At 48.0% G+C, this 25,552-nt stretch overlaps 1 protein-coding gene across 1 annotated transcript in view; it reads right to left on the reverse strand.

Moving 5' to 3' along the window:
• Positions 1–582: 582 nt before the first annotated feature.
• Positions 583–25,552, reverse strand: part of LOC126518996 (neuronal acetylcholine receptor subunit alpha-7-like) — a 353,751-nt gene continuing 328,781 nt past the window's right edge. The window contains exons 7-9 of the mRNA XM_050168610.3: positions 10,360–10,446; positions 2,882–2,991; positions 583–2,004 (exon numbers count right to left, since the gene is read on the reverse strand). Of these exons, the coding sequence (XP_050024567.1) occupies positions 1,522–2,004; positions 2,882–2,991; positions 10,360–10,446 (680 nt within the window). The 3' untranslated portion in view covers positions 583–1,521. The remainder of the gene's footprint in view (positions 2,005–2,881; positions 2,992–10,359; positions 10,447–25,552) is intronic.

Below are 25,552 nucleotides of genomic sequence, written 5' to 3' on the forward strand. Positions count from 1 at the left end.
GTGCAGACTTATTATACGACCTACCAAGTTAGTGCACTCAATAAGAATATCTTTTAATTTGAAGCCAGCCAAGAAGTTCACGGCAAGAATTGATTTTAGATGCATCCAGTCTTCCTCAGTAAAATGTAAACAAGTTATTCTTATCCTAAGTGCCTAAATGGTTAACAAGACAACACCAACTGTCGAGGTGGATGATAAAAACACGTGTAGTTCGAAAACCTACGCGGCGCAGGAAAGCTGACAATTCTTTTCACATTTCGGCCATTTGATGGCCGCGCGGTTGCTTCAACATTTAGCCTATGCGTCCAGCTTTAGAGCTTGTTTCACGCTTTTAGAAGCAAAAGCTCATGTCTTGCTTACGATCACCAAAGAGCGGTTTTGCAAAGCACCGAAACGTCGACAGTGAGGGTCCACAGCGTGGTAATACAATGCCTTAGCCAATTGCTGGCGTGGGCCCATTGCAGACGGTGGAAGCACTGCCAAAGGTATAAGCCGCAAGCCTCCGTTTGGCGATGCCCATACGGGCCCTCGAATGGAGTGATGCTGTACACGCTGTGAGGGGACTAGACACGGAACAATTGGTCTATGATTAGAGAAGTCCATCTTTGACATTTGAAAACGTCATCTTCAAACAGCACAACAAGCCAACGAACACTGTAAAAACAATACACCGTCCTACGATAGTCTCTGTTTTGGCATGTACGCGGTCACACAAGTTTATGCAGCCAAACACGCGCAGTTGTCAACTTTTTTTTTTACTCTTACGGCACCATTCACCGACGAAAAGAAAGGGGGGAACTTATTGGAAGCCGGGGCGGTAGGCGTGGGTTATTCATACTCCGGCCAGCCGATCTATGACGGCGGACAGGCATACAGTGTCATGTTGAGACACACCTGCCCCGAATCTGACGTTCCTATAGGAAAGAGAGCATGTCAGGATAGATTCGTGCGTTAATCCCTTCTTGTTGTGGTTCCGTTGCGAGATAGTGCGTCTACTTGACCCTCGAAGCAGTTTGGCAGCCCTGCACAGTGTTCTATCCTAGGGATGAAGTGAAATCCAAGGCACCAGCTTCGGACGGTGCTACCAGTTCCTCCGAGATGTTCCAATGCTTTCACCCCGGTGGCGACTCGTAATTGGCACTAAGATTGAAACAAAAACCAGCGACAGCTCCTTCGCTTCGACGTGTCCTTCTTCCCAACAAGGAGATGTCGTGTGGTACGAGAGGTCATCGCGTCACACATATCTCGCGCTGCGCCTCTTCACACACGATGGCGTGGGGACATCGACCGGACCTTATAGCAGGTCTTTCTAAAATGGAACTTATGTTGGAAAGGCTGCGACGAAGCTGTGAGCTGTTATCTTCACGAGAGGTCCTTCCCCCTGCGCGCCAAACCCGGGGGCTCGTGCAGAAGGAAGAGACTTGCCGAGAGGAATACCGGTGCAACCGGCCACCGGCGGAGGGAGCTGCGGCGGTAAGTAGCAGCAGCAGTGTAGTAGTGCTGTCCTAGAAGCAGGGTGCGCTAGGCGACCAGATGAGGCGCCGAGAAGAGGCAGGCGCAGGTGGAGATGATGGTGAACGCCGAGAAGATGATGAGGCAGACGCGGTCGACGACCATGGCCGCGAACTTCCACTCGCCAACGACCTCCCGCTCTTGCTCGTCCTTACGCATGCGGCTCGTGATGAAGCGCAGCTCACGCAGGATCAAGTTCAGTTCACGCGACGAGTGGACGCAGGCGTGCACCGTGGACGCCCCGCCGCCCGCGCCTCCACCTCCGAGGAAAGGGGTGCGAGCCGCGTGGCAGTCGCTGGCGGCGGCGCTGTTGGCAGTGCGGAAGTCGTCGTCGATGTCCAGCACGTTGGCCAGCAAACTCCGCGACGAGCGCTCCTTAAGCTCGAGCTCTTTCATCTTGCTGTTCAAGAAGATGTTGCGTCGGTTCGCCTTCTGGCCTGGAGGCTCCATGCGCAGAAGCCAGGGGAGCCACACGAGGAACACCGTGCGAATCTGCAACAAGCATTGAAGCGCACAAGTCGAGGCCCACGGGCCCGTGGAAAGCATTGCCAAAAAGAAGATGGGACAGGGGTGCGGACAGGAACAACAACTGCGCGCGTTTCTCTGAACTACAATAGACGGCAATTAGCAAGAGCAGTACACTCACAAATATGTACAACTCTGGTAGATTTGTTGCGGAATGGTTTAGATATGTGGCGCCTCTACGGCCAACAACTCCTCTAACATAGATCCACAACATGTGGAGTTGAAGTTAAGTTTTCTGTAAGTTTGCTTCCAGTATGTGAATCACTGAAACTGAGTTGGGAAATAAGGCAGCGTGAAAGTTCCCTCTAGCTCCCACGGCGTTGCCTGAAAAAGAAAGTTAATTCTGGGATTTCACATGCCGAAACCACGATATCATTATGAGGCACGCCGGAATTGGAAACTTCGGATTAGTTTTGACCACCGGGAGTTCTTGAACGTGCACCCAATGCACGGTACACGGGCATTTTTGCAATCTGTCCCTATCGAAATGCAGCCGCGGCGACCGGTATTCGATTCGGCGCTCTCGGGCTTAGCAGCCCAGCGCCAAAGCCCTTAGACCACCAAGGCGGCTGCGGCGTTGCTTGCTAATGTATGATTAAGCAGTGAGCATTTGGTTTTGTTTGTAGCGTGCATCGGCACGCGGTACCGAAACCTGTCGCTTTCGGGAATGAACTAACCAAGAGCTCTCCTGTAACGTGAAGTCGCACATATGCTAGTTTACGCTATCAGGTTTAGCTCCAGAGCTTCAGAGCTTCAGATGACGTTTACGCTACACGTTGAATACCCCCGGGGTGGGAATCGAATATGATAGCAATATTATTAAAGAGAAACATAAGTATCTTACCACAGCAGGCATTTCGGTCGTCTCTTGATTTCTGTGATGATAGTTCAGAACCACCACAGTCATGACCACGGAAAAGGCGACCATGATCATGATGCAGGCGAAATAAGTTCCTGGGGAAAAAAAGCAACGTGGAAAGGCCACAGGAAGAAACGCCGTATTAGTATGACACGACGGCGACTGTGAGTGGAAAATCGTAGCATGCACAACATGTTTTATCAGTACCTATATCAGGGAGCACTATGCTTGTGCTGGTACAGAGAACACACTCAAGCGCAGGCTCGCATTCTCAGCGTCATCAAGCAGTGCATTCGAACTCATGCCATGCATAGGCTGGCAGAGATGCGCAGCCCGCAAGCACGTATCCCGCACGTATCCAATGTTGTACAGGGTGTCCCAGCTAATTTTAGCCAGAGTTTAAATATTTGCAAATGCCACGTAACTGGGCAGAAAAGAGGTAATGTTGTTTGCAGTCGCTTGGAGAAACTCACATTTCTTTTTCATTCTGCCTAATTATATAATTAGTCTTAATTAATTAGTCAACTTCCCAAATATTATAATTAGATCAAATGTGTCAATGACAAAATTGTAGAGCAACATGAAAATCTCCCGATACAGCTTTCTGTTCTCAATACGTGATACATAAAAGTGTTTTTCCGAGCGTGAAAGAAGCCCGCGAATACACACAAGGTGCCTCGGGCGGCCAGTCGCGCGGCAGTTCTGCGCGCATCTGCGAGCTCCTTTCACTCTCGGAAAAACATTTTTCTGTAGCACGTATTCAGCAACAGAAAGCTGTATCGGGAGTTTTTCATGTTGCTCTACAATTTTGTCATTGACACATTTAATCTAATTATAATATTTGAGCAGTTTATTAAAAAAGTAAGACTAATTATCTAATTAGGCGGAATGAAAGACAGAGTTTGAGTATCTCCAAGCGACGGCAAACAACAATACCTTGGTTCTGCCCAGCTACGTGGCATTCGCATATATTAAAACTGGCTAAAGTTACCTGGGACACCCTGTATAGTGTAAATATTCGTCAAAAATCAAGTTGGCTTAGAGCATGTAGGTTAAATATGCTAAACCACTTTCCTACGAAGTTATGGCATTGTGTTTTTCCTTTTAATGTTCAGGCAACCGAAGGTTGCATGAAACAAGAGAGAGGATTTCAGCTATGGACATGAGCTCCATGCTCTAACGACCGTTTTCCCACACTCCCAATCCAGCATCCATTTTTTTCCCGTGATTCCCACATGCGGACATGCAGCTACGTCCAAAAGCAAGGCCAGAAAACATGCTAGAAAAAAAAAAAAAAAAAGACGCATTCGAGACATGTCGGAACGGTCATGCAGCACATCATTATTTAGATATATTTAACCTTGGCGTCGCTTGTCTGTGAACTGAAAACGAAAGCTTTCAATGGCTCTATAGGCCTATACTTGTTCTCACGGTCTGTAATTTCAAGTCGTTGTTTAGTGTGCCTCTAGTGGTGGGCTGTACAGGATAAGTCTAGTACGATAAAAAGAACAGACACACACACACATATATGAAACTTGATTTAGAATGGGAAGCCGCATGGTGATGACATGCTTGATTGCACGTTGCAACTAAGGCCGTCTGTTTGTCTGTGTTGAACACTTACTGTTGTCCTAACGTCATGACCACGTATGCTGTTGCGATGTCCCGGCTTGTCTTATGCTTTGATAACTGCGCCATCCGCAGTTATCAAAGTGCGCGTAGGTAGGCCGGGCTATCACTTGGCGTTCAGCTTCAGCAGTTCCGTTAGCTGTGCAGAACCGCACGTTTCTTTCGGAACACTAAACGACATCTGCTCTCCATACCCGTGAGAATGCGCTCGCGCGCGGCACCGAACGCAATATCTGCAACGAGAATTAAACTGCGCAAACTTCCGCCGGCAGCTATTGCGAAAGCAAACGGCGCTCGCCTGCATCCCAATGCCTGTTTAGATCGTTCAAGCATCGCGGCGACGAGCTTTATGCCGCGCGGTTCCTGCTATGATCTCTCTTTCTCCCCAGAATTTCTGCCGATATGTGCTTCTCGCTCTCTTAATTACGCTTCACGTTGTCACTGAATCTCTTTTTTTTCTCGTGATTTTGCTGTCGAAACATCCCGCTTGTGCCGGTTCAATTTAGCACTCCGGCAATTCCAGCTCTAAGGCATTCTTTCATCTGCTCCTGCCTCGGCGCGCAGAATGATAAGGCAAACCATAACTCATGGCGCAACTCAAATTCTGTGCGGGGCCTACATGAGCTTCGAAAATTTTCACATTTGCGCGACGTTGATATATGACGGAGCATTAATGCCTTTTGATCGCTACAATGACCGCAACAGCCATTCCTTCTCCTTCTGCTTCGTCGCCTTACAAACGTACGCGCACGTGCGTGTGTGCATACGACAAAGCATCGTGTTGAAAACTAATGAAAAAGTTTTGAACTAGCAAGCGAAGCTTGCGGATCATACTCGTATTGTAGGCTCCGAGTAAAGATTTTTGTTTCTGCAATGCCAAATCTCCCAGATCCTTCTCATAGCAACGAACAATTTAGAGCTATCTCGCATTTTTCCCACCATTTACTGTCCTCGTTCAACGTCTTCTTGCTGGTTAGGACCTTTCGTGTCGTTGAGCGTGACCTTATTATTGCATCAGATTTTTCAGTCCGCCGCAGTGAGTGCGACTACATACTTCAGTTCGCTCCTGCTGCAATTATTCCAGTATTTCCTTCTAGGCGATCTTTTTGACACTATATTAAAAAATTATGGGGTTTTACGTGCCAAAACCACTTTCTGATTATGAAGCACGCCGTAGTGGAGGACTCCGGAAATTTCGCCCACTAGGGTTCTTTAACGTGCACCTAAATCTAAGTAAACGGGTGTTTTCGCATTTCGCCCCCATCGAAATGCGGCCGCCGCGGCCAGGATTCGATCCCGCGACCTCGTGCTCAGCAGCGCAACACCATAGCCACTGAGCAACCACGGCGGGTCTTTTTGACACTAGTGAGTTGTTGCTGCGTCTGCTTAGTACTTAAGCTCAGTTAACTACATTACCTTTAAGACAAGAGAACAATAACCTGACCCGAAGCTCATTATTGAAGGTAGGTGCACAGTGTTTCCATTCAGTCGCACAGATATGCATTCTTTGGGTTGAGCGTAGTTGAGACTTGAAGGAGTACTCATAAAGTATTTAATAACGTTGTCATTTTTATGCACCAAGAGCTTGCTGCACCATATTATAATTGTTTAGTTCGCTTCATGCAGTTCGAGAGCTTAAAGTGGCCTTCTATACTACGCATACTGTTACGCCTCAACACAACTAACGTAATGTGCCAGAATCAAGGAGAATGGTGATGGCACTAAGGTTTACTTGGTGTTCGGCTCATAACATCCGCTCGCAGAGATAAAATAAGACCTATTGAGTTGGTCGAATAGGCGAGTTTATCGCGGGTTATTGTATAGACATTGCATTTGTTGAAGACAGGAGCCGTAGATGAGCTCGTCTTATCCATTTGTATGTGTAACTTTTAAACTAGCGTCAATACGTATCCATTAGATTCATAAAGGGCGAACTTCAGTTAGGGTGATGGGCAAAGTTATTTTTGTTTATAGTGAACAAAAGTGTTTCAAAAATGCTGTCTTCCTTTTCTGTTGTCGGAAGTTACATAAACAGGGATAAAGTACCTCACAACGGCTCAGAACCCGCCAGGCCACCTTTAAAAAAGATCGGTCCACCTATCAAAACGTAGGCCAGCTTTTTTGAGCCACTTTATCCCTGTTTATGCAACTTCTATTCCACAGTTTGCTACTCCATTTGAAGACCCACTTCTTGATTTTGTATTTCCGTGTTGTCAAAGTAAGTGCACTAAATTCCCAGAAAAAGCTCGCAGACTACGCAGGCTGGCTGTACTAACCACTCCAACGCCGCGTGTCACATGTCGCAAACGCCGTCCAACTCTTGGACCACCGTTGTAAACGAGCAGCTGAATGAATGTCTCAGTGAACGAGTGACACTCACATGGCAGCAGGTTTCTCGAGCAGGCTGCTTTAGACTCTTGACTTACAAAAGGGGTGGCATGGTACTACGTAGCTATTTGAGTTTTATGACTCATTCGATTCCCCGGTTATTGAACGATAAGTGTAATGGAGTTTCGAAGCTGGTGTGAAGAACTGGGCACGGTCCACGCGAGTCGATGTATTAATTTTATCCCGGGAATGCAGAGCCGCCCATTGCCTTTACGGCAGCTCTCTATACAGCGACACGTGTTCACTTTTTAGAGCTCCACTCGGATTTAGTGCGCACCAGTGCAGTGTGTGAGAGAAAGGCAGGGTGAAGGGGAAGTCGCTCGTGAGCGAGGGGGCCACAGTGGAGGCCATGCTTCGGACCAGCGTGGACACTCGGGCTTGTGGGTGGAGCACGATCGGCAAATTCGCTGAGCGGAAGACAAGGACAGAGCGAAAGAGGGAGAAACAAGCTTTAATTGTATACTGGAGATGTTAGCCTGGCTGTTCGCCTGACATGCTACTCCAGGTGCTGGATGATGGCACCCGCTTTGGTAGGTAGTATTCGTGAGGGGTTTTCTAACCTGCTACGGAAATTTGTACTTTCCACTTCGCGCTTTGTGGCTATTTACTTCCTTCCAAAAAGCTTCTGAACAGCCATGCGATGGGGCGTACATGTGCGTAAGCAAAAGTAATAGTTTCCGTCATATAAGAGGAAGTCTGTAGGAACGCACCAGCTACATTGTGATCGCTTCTTAATAATGCGCTCAAGGACACCCAAGCTAACCGATAGCTCGACCTGCTGACTGATAAACTATCTGACAATTCATCATACGGAAAAACGTGCTGCTTGTGCAGCATGTTTCTCAGCACGAAGAAGTCAGAGCTCCGTCACCAAGAAAAACGTGCTGACAGAGCTCTGACCATGGGTGTCAGGCAGCCATATTCCTGATCAGTTGAGCGTAGCGCGAGAGGGAGCCGCGCTAACGTTAAAGCGCTTACGACATGTAACAAGCGTTCACCTGCGGTAAGCTACCCACTTCCTTCTTTTCTTAGCGTGAGGCTTATAGCGCGTGAAAAGACAAGGACGAAAGGAAGACGTGACACCTACAGACGCTAACTTGCAACAATCTTTATTTAGAGCAAGGGACCCATACATATATATAACTTTTTCGCGTACATCATCATACATGCGCTGTTTGCAAAAATTCCTTACACACCATTGCGCAGGTAAGCTAACTCTTTGCGGGAAAGGGCAATTGATCGTTTTGACACACAGAGACTGCTCCATTGTGGGAAGAGCCCGAGGAAGATTAACTCGCGAAATTATCGAAGCAGAAATGATTGATAGTTTTGGCAATAAATGTGTGTCAAAACCATCAATTGCCCTTTCCCGCGAAGAGTTAGCTTACCTGCGCAATGGTGTGTAAGGAATTTTTGCAAACAGCACATGTATGATGATGTACGCGAAAAAGTTGTATATATGTATGGGTCCCTTGCTCGAAATAAAGAATGTTGCAATGTTAGCGCCTATGTTTGTCACGTCTTCCTTTCGTCCTTGTCTTTTCACGCGATATGAGCCTCACGATGTCTTACCAACAAGCACAAATCACTGCATTAGAACATCTTTTCTTAGCGCGTGAGCACCACGGCTGTATTTGTAGAAATCGAAGTAAATGAAATGAACGTAGAAAGTGGCGACTTTTCACTTGTGGCGGCAGCGTCATGCGAGCGCCTTGAACGCAGAGCTTATTTTCAGACAGATTTGCTTCGACCAACACAAGTTCTCTACTTGAAACATCGGTCATGAACTCGCGCTGCACCTAGTGTTTTCCAACTCCAACACGAACTCTTTTCTAGATTGCGTAAAAACAGCCCACTACTAGTCAAAGTGTCAAAACTGGCTCCGGCTCCTCACAATCGCACTCACTATACCATGAACAAAATGATCTGCGGGTGATGACACGTATGTGGCCCCCTTTACTAATTGAGCCTTCACTTTTGTTTTTGCCTTATGCACTACGCAGATGGATGCGCTAGTCCTCGCTCTGTCGCTGCCCTCCTCTCTTCTCTCGCCAAGCGTTTAGGAGACAACCATGACCATATCAAGGGGCTGGGGTTTTTATGTCAACGACCGCACTTCACTGGGTCCGCACCTATGAGAGGCAGAGTGTCTGAGGTGGCGGGAATTTTTTCGCAAATGAGCAGCATGAAGACGATCAACGAGAGTAGAATGGTGACGCCTGCGAGCAGAAAGGGGGAAAAAGGGAGGTTGCGCCTTCTCAAGCACGGTGCTATAGACTTCACCCCGATGTCTCCCACTCGGAGGGTTGCCGCTCCATGGGGAACTCGCATCAGCGATAAGCTTACCGCCTTCGTCGGTCGGCCACGTCGGCTGATCCCTTGGCAGTTCCGTTCGGCGCCATGCTTCTCGAAAAAAAATTGTCAGTTGAGGTGAACGCTCAACGGCTGCATTCTGCGCTAACTTTTGTCAACTTTGGCAGGCAGAGCAGGCGAGCGCTGAACCATCGCCACATAAACTGAACTTCGTGAAGTTGAGACGAAGACAAGCTGTTATATAACAAATGTATCTAACCTACACATTAACATAACCATACAGAAAAGGGGCCGCACTTTCTGGGTTGTGTTCACAGCTGGCTGCAAAGCGCCTCTAGAGTGACGAAGTGATCCCTAAGTGAGCGACCCTTACTTCACACTTAGGCTAACTGCCTAAACTACGCAAGGATTTATTATAATGACTTCGCTATTTTTTTTAAGTATCGTCAAGAAGCAAAGTACTGGTTACCGTGAGACAAGACACAGAAAAAGAAATTGAGTATTCTTGCTTAAAAAGTACGTGAGTGCATTAGTAGCAGATATTTAGTGCGTTTTTGTGCGTTTAAGAAGCAGTATGCTTAAAAATTTTGAGGTAGCTCAATTTCTGACGGCGACAAAGTTAAGCGTGAACATAATTTTATATGCTGGTATTGCATAGGCACACTTGCCTACTCTGCGTGTCGAAGTGCACCGTTCAAGAGCTGCAGCATCTCACGATATTTCGTAGTTAAAGTATTCCTTCTATACTGCCACGCCTAAGAAAGCAGATCACTGCAGTTGAGCTCCCTTTCGAAAATACACACTAATAATACTTGTAGAGGAGTCAAGCCGGGTAAGCTCACCAATGAGTGCGGAATATCAACACTTAGGTCACAGACAGTAACACCAAAAGTTCTGCTCATCACTAAACAAGTGCACGCGCACAGTGACCACCGCCGACCGCAGGCAAGAAAGAAAAAGACAGCACAATCCACTAAAGTAGTAAAGGACGTAACAAGCACTACACAAAACATCACCAACGCTATACACGAGCAACATGGCCGGACGACCACCACCAACGTTGCGGCAGAGATAAAGAGGCCCGCCACCAGAAACATGCAGGGGACCGTTTATAACCACAGCAGCCGGCGCACCTATAATGGAGACGGCGTCGGACGTCGGAGGCATGGTCTCGGCGAGCTGGAGCATGAATACCGTCAGGGACAGCAAAATGGTTACACCTGCGCGCGGCGGCACCGGAGGCATCGAATAGATTAGAGGCCACCGTGTTCACCGAGATTCGTGTTCACCGGCGACGCGAACGCAAAGCCATCGCGGTCGCTGCACCGCACTTACCAAGCATCTAAGTTATAATACACGCAGCCCTTACAATGAGTACACCCCGTTTCAGCCGATTTCTTTATCGGCGCCACAGAGCGTTGAACCAGAACTACTAGAGCTACAGAGCTGCTAGGTGTTCAGCAGCAGTCCTACATGAGAAGTTCGGGCAAAAGAAATGGCAAAACACCCGGTACCCTTCCGCCCCCCCTCCCCCACCCTCCCGCGCGCGCGCGCGCGCGCGCGCACACACACACACACACACAAACACACACACACACACACACACACACACACACACACACACACACACACACACACACACACACACACACACACACACACACACACACAATGCAACCGCCACAGCTGATACGACAACTGTAGAATGTATGACAATTCGATAGTATGAATTGTCCTAAGAATTGTCAGAAGAATTCGAATGTATGACACAATTGTTCAGCACCCCTTTTGAATAAAATTTAGAGGTCAAAATTACCCGGTAGATCATTTTAGATTTAGGCGTTTGCCTGCGTCTTGCGAAAATTACGATAGTACTATCTGATTTAAGCCCGGAGCTTATTGTACATTGTACAATGTACATTTCAATGAGAAACATTACACCTGCTACTTTATATCCCTTTCTTCTTTTCTTTATATCCTCTTACAGTACACTCCTTCGCGGGATATTACACTCGGTGAACAGAAACTCTCCAAACAGTATTGCATGGGCGGCACACGCCTTGACAACCATACCAAGAGAAGCACATGGATTTGAAAGAGTAAACTGAAAGCAATTCTCAGTGCTCTTGTTCGCTTAGAGGAAATCGCCGTATTGCGCACACCATCCTTTAGAACAACGGACTAAAATCATGCTATCTTTCGCGCTAATAATCATGTTACATTTCATGCGACAAAGCTGGGTTATGAAATAATACGTTTGGCCGCGTTCTTACATGATGTTGAGTTCTGAATAGACTCATAATAAAGCTGCAAAAATGCCCACACACACACAGCGTGCTACTCCTTGCGACATTTCGTCATCTGTCAGGCGGTGGTGACCACTCAACACTTCGTGTCTTCAGCACAGTTATTGCTCGGCTTGCCACCAAATATTTTAATGGGTTGGTAGCATACTGTGATCATGGAACAGTGCGTTTTCATCACCAAGAAGAATCACCATGGCAAGAGAGAGACAGCGAAATAAAAGGGTAGGAAAGACAGGGAGGTTAGCCAGTGTAAGTACCGGCTGGCTACCCTGTGCTGGGGAAATGGCTAAATGCAATAAAAGGGTAAAGAAGGTAGCAATGTTCTTGCTTCTGCCTGTAGAATAACTTTTGGGTCTTCTCAGCGGGATTCCCTCCTGCCAGGCGACGATACACTCTTCACTGACAAACGCTTGCGCAAGTAGTGTCACAATATATACTACATGCATGACATAGACAGGCACACCTATCCGGTAGTAAACAAGAATGGAAAACCCATTGCGTAAGTGTCACTAATTGCAGACACCAATCAGGTTTCGATGCGATGATTGACGCTGCATAAACACCAATGAATTAGTTAGAAGAACGGAAACAGAGGGGCTAGATTGTTGTTAATCACGACCAAAGAGAGAGAGAGAGAAAGGAAAGGGGAAAGGCAGGGAGGTTAACCAGAGAAAAAGATCCGGTTGGCTACCCTACGCTGGGGAGAGAGGGGAGGGGGAGGTAAAGGTAATCACGACCAAGTAAAACCAACAGGCAATAAAGCCAAGGGAAGCATAGGGGTAACTAGCTGTGGCTGAAATTGAAGCGTGGAAAACTCAGTGGCGATATAGCAGCAAATATGAGAGAAACGCGTCAGCACTACGTCACACCATGTAAGGTTCCGGATCCATGACTGAAACTGCCTTCACCATATTACAATGTGTTGTTCAAGAGCTCACTCGACACACATCCTGCCTAGTCGAGGAGCAGTCCACTGTCGGTTTGCACTACACACACATTGTCACCAATGAAAGATGAACCCACAACCTCCGCATTACGCATGCGTTGCACTCTCACTTGTGCTAGGGCGACGGCCATCAATACGTCCACTGTATTGGGCATTTATGTGTACTAGATCTAGCCCTAGGGGTGTTAGCCAGCGCCACTTAAGGCCACGGCGGGCTGATGTGCAAAATACTTTTTTGCCCGATGGCGTCACGTAACACGTGAGCAGAGGCTTTATTGTCGCTTGGCTTTATATGGTAGTTATTCACACCGGGACCTTCCACGCCTATAGCTGGTTTATGAAAACATGCACCTCCGTGACGCATGAATTAAATGCCCCAGCGGAGAGCTATGCTATAATCGATGGTGATGTCACGTGCTCTTTTGTCCTTAGTTTTCATCAATTTTTACAACCTTCGTTTAGCTTTTTTTGTCTTTTAATTCTTGCATTGCGTTTACTAAGTGCTTAGTGCATTCTTCTTAGAACGCTTCTATCTGTGTTCTCTGGTTTCCGACGAATTCTTCAGAATTTCCTGGTGCCTCGGCTCCCGCTTTTGTGGCCATGGACGCGGAGCCTTCCAGAGGCCCTCCTGGCCAGAGGTCATCAAGGCCGTCCCTCACGAGGAAGAGAGGAAGCGTGCTCAGTGACACCGAGGACACTGAGCTATACTCGTTGTCGGATGAAGACTCATCGGATGATAGCTTCATCACTGTCCGCAGAAAGAGGGCCAAAAGGAGGACTGTCAACGCGAACCCATCAACGCAAGCGAGCACGGCGGCTCTGAAGTCAAGGCCTGTACGCTGGCCTCACGCCATCGTGTTCGTACCCGAAGAGCCCTCAAACAACCTCCGACTGCTAAACAGGCAAGAACTATCTGTTTTCTTGGAAGGGGTCGTGCCGAATGAAATTAAGGACATTCGGATAAATGCACGCAAAAATGTCCTCGCAATCGATGTTACCAACAGGAGTGCGCTCGAAAAACTGAAGCAAATCTCGGTGCTAGGGCGCATCAAAGTGCGTTCATATATCCCGATGGATGACGCATCCACAGCGGGTGTCATTTATGACATCGATGTCGCCATTCCCAACGCGGACTTGCCTATCCTCGTCAAACCAACAAGTGAGGGTGTTGTCATCACGCGAGTGAGCCGCCTTGGAACATCGCGCTGCGTGAAACTGATCTTCAAAGGAGATTGCTTACCAACACACGTCAAAGTCGGTCACTTCCGACACCCTGTTCGGCCCTTCGTACAAAAGCCTCTTCAATGCCATCAGTGCTTTAGGCTTGGACATGTCAAGGGTGTCTGCCCAAACTCGATACTGTGTCCCCGAAACTGATCTTCAAAGGAGACGTGCCGGGCTACTGTTCTAAAGTGCGGCAACTGTAATGGTTCCCATGCTGCCTCGTCTAGGGACTGCCCTCGCATCAAGAAAGAGGTCGCTGTTCTCAAGCAAATGGTTCGGGACAATTCGACACACAGGGAGGCTGCTGCAACGATCCGGCGTCGGCGTCGGCGTCGGCGTCATTGAACCTCCTCAAAAAAGGCAGAGCCGCGAAAGGAGAGGGCCGCTTCCATTGTAGCACCCGCATTCTCTAATCAGGCCAAAAAGGGGCTGAACAGCACAAGGAAGTCGCCTGAAAGGAATTTGTCTCAAGAAGAATGGCCTGCGCTTCCGAGCCAGCAATCTCCCACAGAACTACAGATTGTCAAGTCCGCTCGGGAGCCTACTCCTGCCGCTGATGCCACGCCCAAAGCAGATCGTCAAGTCATTTCAATGCTGCGTCCCCTCGTAGATGCCATTCGAGTGATTCTGTCAAACCTTGCAACTACGTCTGCTCGAAGTGCACTGAAAGTACTGGACGCCTTAAGCCCAGTGCTTGAGTCCCTCGAATAGAGACATGGCCAGCCATCGCCCATCGTTTCGAGAGGAAGTCAAGGCAGCGTCAATCATACAGTGGAACGCAAGAGGACTAAAATCACGCCTTTCGGACTTTCGTCAGTATATATATATACTAATTTGTTCCCAATCATTGTCATATGTGAGCCTAATGTGTCAAAACCAGTCAGATTATCGGGATACGAAGCTTTTATATCCGCAACAACTAATGCATGCAGCAAAGTCATCGTTTTTATTCGTCGAGAACTGACCTATGTTCGCCAGCCGATTCCGTCTCATGATAAAAATCAGTACGTTTGCCTAACAAATAAAAAAGGCAAACTCATGTTTACACTTGTAGGCGTTTATATATCGCCTTCAAGTATTTTTGATCCCAAACGATTAACGAACATCTTGTCTGTGTGCCCTGCCCCATATGTCATTATTGGAGATATTAATGCGCACCATATAGCATGGGGACGCGCAAGAACAAACGCAAGAGGGCAAAGACTTGCAAAGTTCGCCTGTAACCACGGCCTTTCACTCCTGAATGACGGCAGCCCAACGTTTATACGAGGCGTGAATTATGGCAGCTGTCTTGACCTAGCTTTCGTCTCCAGCACTTTCACAAGATATGTTAAATGGTTTTCGGATATCGAGACACACGGGAGTGATCATATTCCCACATACCTTGTCATCAAAGGAATGTCCAGTCCCACCCCACGGAACACCATTCGATTAATTGATTGGACCACTTTTACTTCCACCATGGAGGATGCTTGTCGAAAGGGCTTGTCCTCTGGATTAGAGGAAGCAATCAAGTCTGCAATGCTACACGCCGCGCGCACGGTCACGGTTTCGTCGAAACACACGGAAATGGATATAGAGTTGGAGCGACTTCGTGCACTCCGTCGTCGTGCGGAGCGGCGTTACCCGCGTACAAAATCCATCGAAGACCTTAGGACAGCCAGACGACTACAAAAGAAACTTCAACGTCGCATGGATAGATTGGCATCTCGACGTTGGGCAAGATTTTGCCAGTCACTAGACCCCCGAAAGCCACTTTCCCACATCTGGAGAACCATACGTGGTCTACGTTCCTTCCCTGAACAACGCTTCCCATTCAAAGCGCTGGCGCTCTTCCAGGGGCGGCTAGAGGCTGAAGTTGCAGAAGACTTTTGTGCAAGGATCGCTGGCCAAGCAACCAATCCAGGCTTTCGAGCCCCAAGTCGCATCCATGTTTCACGTGACGGCCGCATGGATCTTCCTTTCATAATGGAGGAACTAGAAGCGGCTCTTGCTCTATGCAGGCGTTCTTCATCCGCGGGACCAGATGGAATATTCTACCGCGCCTTGAACAACCTGAGTGATGGCGCACGGAGAGAACTGTTACATCTCTACAAATTATCTTGGCAGGATGGCATGGTTCCCGAAGAATGGAAGATAAGCCGCTTGGTCCCTCTCCTGAAGCAAGGCAAGTCCCCACTTGAACCCACCTCATACCGCCCAATAGCGCTGGCCAGCTGTGTGGGAAAGATAATGGAAAAGATGATCCTTGCCCGCTTGGAGTGGTACCTGGAGCACTACAACATGTTACCGAATTGCATTGCTGGTTTTCGTCGAGATCGCTCTTCAGTAGACAGTGTTGTTGATCTCGCTACGTACATCCAGCTTCAAAAGTCACGCAATAGATTATTTGCAGCTTTGTTCTTGGATGTCAAGGGGGCATACGATAACGTATCTCACGAGGCTATCCTCGATGCTCTTGAGATGGTTGGCCTAGGTGGTCGAGTTTTCCAATGGATCTCTCATTACCTTTTTATGAGATCGTTCTTTGTCTGTACCGGTGATGGTAAAACCGCACTACACTACACGTACCGAGGTGTTCCTCAAGGCGGTGTACTAAGCCCTACCCTATTCAACCTCACACTCATTGGTCTCGTTCATCATCTGCCAGCAGCGATCAAGATATCAATGTACGCCGACGACATATGTATATGGACCTCAGGTGTGACACGTCCTCAGATACGTGCAAGACTTCAAAAAGCTGCTGCTCTAACAGCTATATACCTCCGCAACCAAGGTCTTGAAATCTCGTCAGACAAATGTGCACTGATGGCGTTCACTCGCAAACCAATGACACCCTACGCCATATCAATAAATGGCCAGATAATTTCTTATGAGAAGACTCACAAATTTCTTGGCATAATCATTGATAGAGATCTTTCATGGAGCCGGCACGTGACCTACTTGAAAAAGCGTCTGACAGCAATCTCCCAACTTTTCAAGTTTCTGGGAGGAAAGACTTGGGGAATGTCAGTGCATGCAATGTTAGAATTGTACAGGGCTCTTTTTCTGGGCTTCTTGAGATACAGTTTGCCCGTACTGACCGACACCTGCCAGACAAATCTTCGTGCTCTACAGGCTATTCAAGCTCGGGCTCTCAGGGTTTGTCTTGGTTTGCCAAAATGCACATCGACAGCAGCGACTATTGCGATTGCTCGGGGCCAACCTATACAAACACACATTGTGGCAGAAGTGTTGAGAGTGCACATTAGGCACGTTGCCCGTGCCTGTTCCCACCATCTGGCAACACTACCGTCAGAAAGGCCACAGGCAGCATTTTGTACTACGATTTCGGAGTATTACACCTGCCTCCCATCAGGCTTCACCCCCGCAACTAAGCCATCGATTCCTCCATGGTGTTTGGCTCGACCCGCAGTGCACCTCACCGTACCAGGAATCAGGAAAAAATCTGAGCTGTCATCACCTGCTCTTAAACAACTAACTCTGCTCCTTTTGCACGAGAGGTACGCCGAACACGTACATATTTATACGGATGGATCGGCAACTCTCCCGTGTTCCTCTGGAGCCGTGGTCTTCCCAGCGAAAGCCACCACCATCAGTTTCAAGACATGTCACCCAACGACACCGATGGCCGCGGAACTTGCAGCCCTTCGCGCTGCACTTCGTCTCGTCAGCCAAGAACAATCTCGAAGATGGTCAATATTCAGTGACTCGAAGGCTGCACTGCAATCTTTGCTATCGGCCTTGCGGCGCGGACCACACGAACAACTGGTATTTGAGATTAGAGAACTCATTCATACCTTAACTGAGAAAGGACACCACGTGACATTTCAGTGGCTTCCAAGTCACTGCGGAGTCATAGGGAACGAACACGCTGATAACGCTGCTCGGTCGGCTCTTCAAGGGGACGAAGAGGAGCCGATACCGTTATCAAGGACAGATGCCGCTCGAAAACTTCGAATGATCAGCCGTGACATCACGTTCTCCTTGTGGAACGCTGGAAGTTTTCACGACTCCCGACTCCACAATCTTGACTCCTCTCTACGCCTCTGTATTCCAGCTGGACTCTGCCGTAGCGAAGCTACCCTGCTTTGTCGACTATGGCTAGGGGTGGCTTTCACCAAGTCTTGCGCTTACCGAATTGGATGAGCCGACGACGCCTCGTGTGAGGACTGTGGTAACGAGGAGACTTTTCAACACCTTCTTTGTGACTGTCCTCGATATAATTTACAGAGACAATCACTCGCAACCGCTATAGCGCGCTTTGACCAAAGACCTCTCACAGAGGAACTTATTTTAAAATAACGCCATCATAAGCCATCGCAGCAGAGGGCGACGAGGACACTGTTGCGGTTTTTGAGGGCGACAGAATTGGACAGGCGACTGTAGCCTGAACAGATGGTGATAGTGCTACAAGTGTCACTGTGCTGTGCGATGACAGTATTCGGTGACAGTGACCGATTGCGATTGTGTGTCTATGCTCCTTCCTTTCCTTATCTCTACTTTGTTACCACTTTACCTCCCCCTCCCCTCTCTCCCCAGCGTAGGGTAGCCAACCGGATCTTTTTCTCTGGTTAACCTCCCTGCCTTTCCCCTTTCCTCTCTCTCTCTGTCTCTGTTCCTGCTCCGAAGCGAACCGGGACACTTTAGAAATCTTTGAAGGCGAAATTCAACTGTTCTGGGCGCATTGATCATTTGATTGGTTGATTAATTTGTTGATTTAATGAAGTGATTGATTGACTAAGTGTGCGGTCCGCAACATAATTACGGTACGCATACGGTTCGCAACGAACAGTCCTTCACAGAAGCCCAAAATCCCAAAACCAACCGGTTAGCTAGACGAACATGATACTCCATTCAAACCGCAATGGCCGCCTGTCTCAGATGCAGCCCCTCGTGAGTTTTACAAAAAAATAAAGAAGGATTTAGAAATTTTAGAAGCAGTCTTCACGCGCGAGCTCGCAGCTCCGGCGTAATATAGGAAGCAAGCAATCGCCGCCAGCCGAGGTTACCTCCTTAATCACGACGCTCCGTCCCCGAGTGCAGACGAACTAATGCGCGAGTTATTTTACTTCTTTCGCTCGCAGTCGTGCCTCATTAAATTCTTTTGCCACCCTTGCTGTTAAGACCTCTTCCAATTTAGGTAATGCAGCGGTATAGGCCCGGCGCCTTCGTCTTTTTCCATGCTCAGCTTTTACCGGTGAAGAAAGAAAGGAAAAGAGAACGTAGTGTGAAGCGCTTTCATTTGGGATTGCATCGAGGCTTGCGAAGTCCTGCGCAAGTCTGCACGACCATATCGCCCTGTCGCAACGCTCAAGGGAATTCGGGCCGACAGCTCGCATTTAATATTTCGGCGCGAGAGCCAATATGTTCCGACAACGGCAAAACGTGATCAGACGGCAATTGAAAGAGAGTGCGAAAAAAGTATGAGAAAGACAATATACTAACAATTAAATACCTCTTTCTTTTTTTTTTTTCGCAACACAGTTTCGTTTCCCCAGCCGCCAGTCACTTCTGTCGCAGCGAATCATTGTTTATTTATCTTTAGCTAGATTGTAACCGTACTTTCTGTCTGATCCCAAATACGAGAAAGCCGAAGCGCGTCACGGGGGACGACAGACTGACGAAGCGGCAAAAGGAACGCAGGTGATTACGTTCAGTTGTTTCCTTTTGAGTTCCGCTGCTTACTACTTTTGATTCGTTGATTTGGTGCTAAAGCCTAAATATAAAGCGCTTAATTATAAAAACTGTATAAGATTGAAAGTGGGATTTTACGGCACATAAACATATAAACGTTGCATGATATTACACGCTGGATAGGACGAAATTAAGCACCGTTGTACGCGTCGCCGCTAATTGTTTAGACTTAAGCTTCGCTTCACCCAGATTGCATCACGTGCATTGGATTTGCATAACTATTTTTTTTTTGCATGAAGAAGAAATGAGGGACGCCGCGTAGTTTATTACTCCGGTTCAATTGTTACCAGACAAATCCATTGCGGCGCAAATTAGACTAGACACCGAACAGAAAACCGAACATCACGGGTGCTTCTGTTCTTTGTGCCTTGTCTTACTTGAGCCCAATTGTTTAGTTTCAATACCCACTAGCCCAAGAACGTGTTAGTATTTTCAATTTACACCGTTCGGGCGTCCTTGAACGAGCTTTTCTAATTTTGATTCCAACGGAATGCAGCCATCGTGGCTGCGGTAACAGATCCCGTGGCACCGCGTGCGGAAGGAATACGCAACAGCCACTGAAACACCATGCCGCGCGCGCGAAAGAAATTGCACCTCGGCGGGGGTCTTGTGACCACGATGAGAAGCGACGAATCAGCCTCCAAGCGCGTCGTACTTCTTGATCCATTTCGCAGCGGCTCTACTGCTTCGATCTTAACGCAGGCGATGAACGAGGCGGAGACGGGGCGTCGTTCCGCTCCAAGGCTAATACCCTACTCTGTCACTGCCAGCAAAGCGCTCTCTCCGGGATTTCGAAGCACCGGCAAGCAATCAAGGCCTCTAGGCTGTTCGGCACACTCTATCGATATTTCGCAAAAAAAAATAATAATAATAACGCCCGTTACATCAAAGGCCGGGCTATCTCGCAGTTTGCATATGGTATGCCAGGTGTCCTGGCGCTCGCCGTTCTTCGTGTGGTCGATTCAGCGGGCTTAAGAAGCCACGATCTTCAGCCTCCATTCGTTGACCTTCATCTCCAGTCACTCCTCGTTCATTTTCTTTCGTTCTCCTTTTTACTCGGGGGCTGTGCTTCTTCGACGACGGCGAGCGAAACGACAAGCAAGCGCAAAGCCGATGGGTACAGAGGAGGAGAGCGACAGTTGAAGTGCTGTCGCTGGAGAGAGCGAAGGGCGAACCTTTACGCCGCCGTTGATTCGCCCTCCGCTGCTGCCGCCGCGGTCTCGGCAGACTACGTGCTTCGACGCCGCTCTCCGGTCAGGTGACATCGATCGATCCTGCGTGCTCCCTCACTTTCTTCTACTTACCTCCACCTTGTTGCTTTCAATGTGGAGAGCTTCGTCTCCTCCCCCCGGATTGCGGACCTTACTCCCCACTTCGCCGCGCTCGAGCCCGAACCCCCCCTCCAAACCCTACCCTCCGCTTTGCTCCTCGGAAAAGCCCGCCGCTCCGCCGTTGACTCCTCCGCTAACAGGGTCTCCGGCACCTCGCCGTCGCGCAGGCCGGGAGCAGCTGTTGCTTCCTCTCTGCGAGCGAATGAGTCGAGGATTTGGCAGCTAGGACAACGGGGCCGTCTCGAGGCCTGATAGCGTTTCGTTGTCGCGCGTCGACAGGAGACGCGCGCGCCACCTTCGCGGTGGATCCCACCAGAGGCCTCCTTCCCTCGTTCCCTTCTCTTGCCTGTCAAAGGCACGCAGCGCATTGCCACAGGTATACAGGCCGATGCGTTGGCTGAATAGCGAGAGGGAAAAGCGTGATGACCGCGCCGTAACTGCCCAGTTCGCAGAAGCCGGCTGGACATCGGTCAGCGCTGGTAGGACAGGAGGAGAACGGGAGAAAAGGAGAGACTGTAGAGGGCTCTTGGTGCGATCCGCGGGTATCGCAAACACTCGCGTATTATGCGCACCCGATAGTAACGCGAGAGCCGATAAAGAAGGAAAAGAGTACGTAGGAATAATGGAGGGCCGCGTTTCCTCACTTGCTTTTCTTGAGTAGAAATATTTCTCCGCTAAGCTCTTCCATTATTGTGGGACCTCGAAGAATAGACAATCCGCCTTGGCCAGATTTCTCCCTAACTTCATTCAAACTGTAGCAACGCACTAAAACCAATTCAGGACCGCGTCACTCGGTTTATCGTATCTAACTACACTTATCATTGCAGCAACATGGCATTAAAATCCAAATTTTATCTACCGTCCATGGCTCAGAATCGTAAAATCACCAGGTTATGCCTTTACAGTATGCTTTGCTAAAATTATTATTATTATTATTTTTTTTTGTACCGCCAGGCAATGCTCTCATCGCCCAGGCCCGTCTTACGTCCCGCACTGGCCTCCCAAACGCCGTGGTGGCACCACGTTCGCGAACTTTAACCTTTCAGCAATCCTTTCTTGTGCGTGCTGCTGGCGACTGGATTGACCTCAACAGCCTTTCCTCACGTGCCTACTTAAAATTAGCTCTCGAATACGTCGGCGCTTCGAGTCATATCTGATGTACTTATTTCGGCCTCTGTTGGTTACCCACCCGTCAGGTGAAGTCCGCAATAACGGAGCTTTGAGGTGATATAAATACACAAATAAAATAAATAAACAAGAATCTGATTTTTTTTTATTGTTGAAGCAAACTATTTAGTTATTCGTATTTTTGCGTGACCCAACCGGTGATACTAGCAGTGTCCAATTGGTCTGTTTGGATTGTAGCAGACCAGGTGAAAACACTCGTCACTTTGCGTGAAAGGTCCGTACTAGTGCTGCCAACCACTTTTCTTTTTATAGCCCGCACGAAGCGGTCAAGCAACGCCCTATAAAACCCCGCCGACCATCTGACTGAGTCTAGATATCAACCTTACGCGTGAATTATACGTTCAAGAACACGACTGGAAAAGCAAAGGGATGAAGCTTACCGTCTCCTCAAGAGCGAAGCATCGAATTGGTGAGGTATGTTACGGAGATATTAAGAGGCCGCACCTTATCTCATCTGCGGCACTATCTCGAAATGCAACTAATTAACAATGGTGCGATACAAGTAAAACGATTATAGGCTTAAATTAGGATTAAACTTTCTAATGAAAATTCAGAAATCGTGGTGTCTTTATGTCATAAGGTAGCGCTTGAAATACTCACGGCAACCTGCATGTCCTCAGAAAATCTTCCTGGCAGCCCTTTTATGCTAACTAATCCAGACTTTTCTCCTGAATGCATTTCCTGCCTTACCTATCTTTCCCCCTTCCCCCTTCTGCAGCCGGGCATGGCATTGGTTAACCTTCGTATACTTGAAGTGGGCGAATATCAGCTTTGTAAAATACGAATAGAACACGAATAGTAAGTCTCGAACATCGAATCGAATATAAAATGATTTAATGTAGACGCATATATTTATAGCAGAATATTTATTTCGGTATAATTGGGTACCGCGCTTTTACATCACGATTAGTGCTGAAAAATATTGCTAAGCATCAGGAATAAGTGATCAGTTTTAAACACAAAATCATTATTCTTAAAAAGACTGCATGAATAGCCTCTCAACGTCTTTAGAGCCTGGCTTCAAACGAGCTTGTAAAGAATAATTGGTTGCTGTATGATTAACTTTCCCAGTATGCTACATAAATGGTTGCCGAAAAAATATTAGAAGTCGTGAGAAAAAGGAGCTGCTAGATGATTTTTGAGCCATAAACAACTGTAGAAGGGTCCATTGCAAGGTTAACATCCCTCATTGTGACGTAAAAAGTGAAATTGTTACAGGACTAACTTGCAAAAAAAAAAAAAAAAAGAGAGAGAGAGAGAATCACTAAATTTGAGACTACAAGCGAAAATGACTGGTTGACTCATGGGCCACCGACGCGAAACTGAAAACAAGCGTGCATTCCCCATTTTTGTTTCGGCATTGCTTGGAAAACAGTTGTCGTTATCTTCCGATAGTTCAGGATACTTTGAGAACAGTACGTAACACGATTTTAACAGTTGGTTGTAGCGAAATATATGGTTCGCTTCGAATATTCGAAAATACCAAATTGTTCCTTCTCGAACACGAATACGAATAGTTAGTGTGTAATATTCGATTCGGATTCAGAACTTGGAATATACACCCACCCGTACTTCCTTTTTTTTTTTCCTTATCCATTCCTCTCTCTCGTTCAAGATGTATAGGATATCCGAAAGCTGCATATGTGCTACCAAACCTGCATTGCGTGACATTATCTAACGAAACGATTCGGGTTTTTCGCTCTTACTAAGGGTGAGCGATTTGCTAGCTGGTGCTGCATAATCGATGTTTTCCCAGCGCGTTAGACATGTGTGTCTATTCTGCTGTCCAAGCCTAATGCACTGGGAAAACATCGATTTTTTCTCTCAAGGTATGACAACAATATACAGTGTTTCCGACAAGGAGAAAATAAAACATCGTGGGTCGTAGATATAAAGGTATGCAATTGTCCCGAATTGCAGGAAAGCCTGACCGTTTGTGGCAACAGTTATATAAGTTTATTTGCGCATTCGTAGCTTTTGAAACAGTAAAATTTGAACGAGAGTTGATGTGCTACGGACTGACCAACAATGCAGTGGCAACAAGAATTACATTAAGCTGTTAGTGAATCTTTCGACTTTACCGACAAGTGCAAAAAAAAAAAAATTCGAACCATTAGGACGGAACTAATGATAAGTTTTAAACACAACATCATTAGTTCTTCTTGCACAGGCTGCATGAATGGCCTCTCACAACTCTTCTTATCAACGATGTCGATTTGGACAGTACTTTAGAATTCTGCTACAATACGACTACTGCAATGGGTTTTCACTACAGCAATGTCCTTCCATCAACGAAAACAAGAAATATTGCACGCGTTCAATGTTCTCGTCTCTCTCTCAACCAAGTAGTGCTGTATTTTCATCGCATTTATTTTTCCTCCCCGAGAAAGCAAATCTTATCCTGCGGCATTCGGCTTGCAAGTCAGAAAAACAAAGATCAAGAACGAAAACGAAGAAATAGCCGTACAGATTTTACTCTGTCGTCGCGCACATTTTTTCTGAGATGCTTCGACGTCGTGTGACGGCGAAGCCAAGCATTCCCGCAATCCTTACCAAAGTCCCACTTTGAGTATACCTTGCGAACCGTGTTTATTCTTTTTGTGTGTTGCTTTTCGTCTCTCTCTCTCTGTCTCTCTCTCGTAAAGAAATAAAGGCGAAAAAGAAAGAGAGGAAATAAAACTACATCTCGGTACCAAAGTGGCCGCGCCGGTGCCCAACGAACGTTGCAAAATAGTCTGAGTCTCGTTTCGACCAGCGTTCTATATCCCCTGGAATCAAAGCGAGGGAAACGGGAGCGACGGGCCGGACCGCTCGTTCCCTCACAGATTCACTCGCGGCGATCGAAAAGCGACCAAGTGGGGACACGCAAAGACGTCGTCGTCGGTAAGCCAGCCATACACGACCGATGACGAGGGAGAATAGAAGAAATCTGCCCCCCTCCCCCCTCTTCTTTTTTGTTCGCCAAGAAGCCACCGAAACAGCGGCGACAACGGCAGCAAGCTCGGGGAAGGACACTTTTGAAATATCGCTCCAGACGGCAGGTAAGCCATAAAGCCTTTCGGGAGGAAAGGCCTCGCGCCCGCGGTGTAGGGAGGGTATGAAATCTTTCGCGGTTGTCGTCGGGACATCGACCGGTGGGACCGAAACTCTCTCTCTCTCTCTGCTGGCTTTTATAGTGCGTGTGCGTGCGCGTGTGCGAGGTAGAGAGGCAGGTGGCTTCCTCGGAAATAAACTTTTCGTGTCTCGGAGGCTTTTCTTCCCTCGCCCGCTTATCGGTACTCTGCATCGTCGAGCGCTCATCCCCTCGGCGTTCTTGGCGAGCCGGAACGCCTCGAAAAAAAAAAAAGACCGACCTCGACGATCCTTCCCAACACTTGGAGAGAGATCGCTACGGACCGAGAGCGCGCGCTGCGCAGCCTCCCCTTGTCTGCCGTCGTTCGCTCGGCCCGGTCTCTCTCGCTTCGCCTCCGCGCTCGCCGCACGAACCACTTTCCCGTGTACGTATACGCGCCGTCTCGGGGCGTCAAGGTCTCAAGCAGAACGGAAGTGACTGCAACGGCTTTCTTGGCTGCAGCTCTAACCTTTCTCGAGAGGGATGCGGAGCTCGGGGAGACGTAAAAAAAGACCCCTCCGG

This window comes from Dermacentor andersoni, chromosome 3 (assembly GCF_023375885.2).
Source record: "Dermacentor andersoni chromosome 3, qqDerAnde1_hic_scaffold, whole genome shotgun sequence".
Classification (NCBI taxonomy): Eukaryota; Metazoa; Arthropoda; class Arachnida; order Ixodida; family Ixodidae; genus Dermacentor; species Dermacentor andersoni.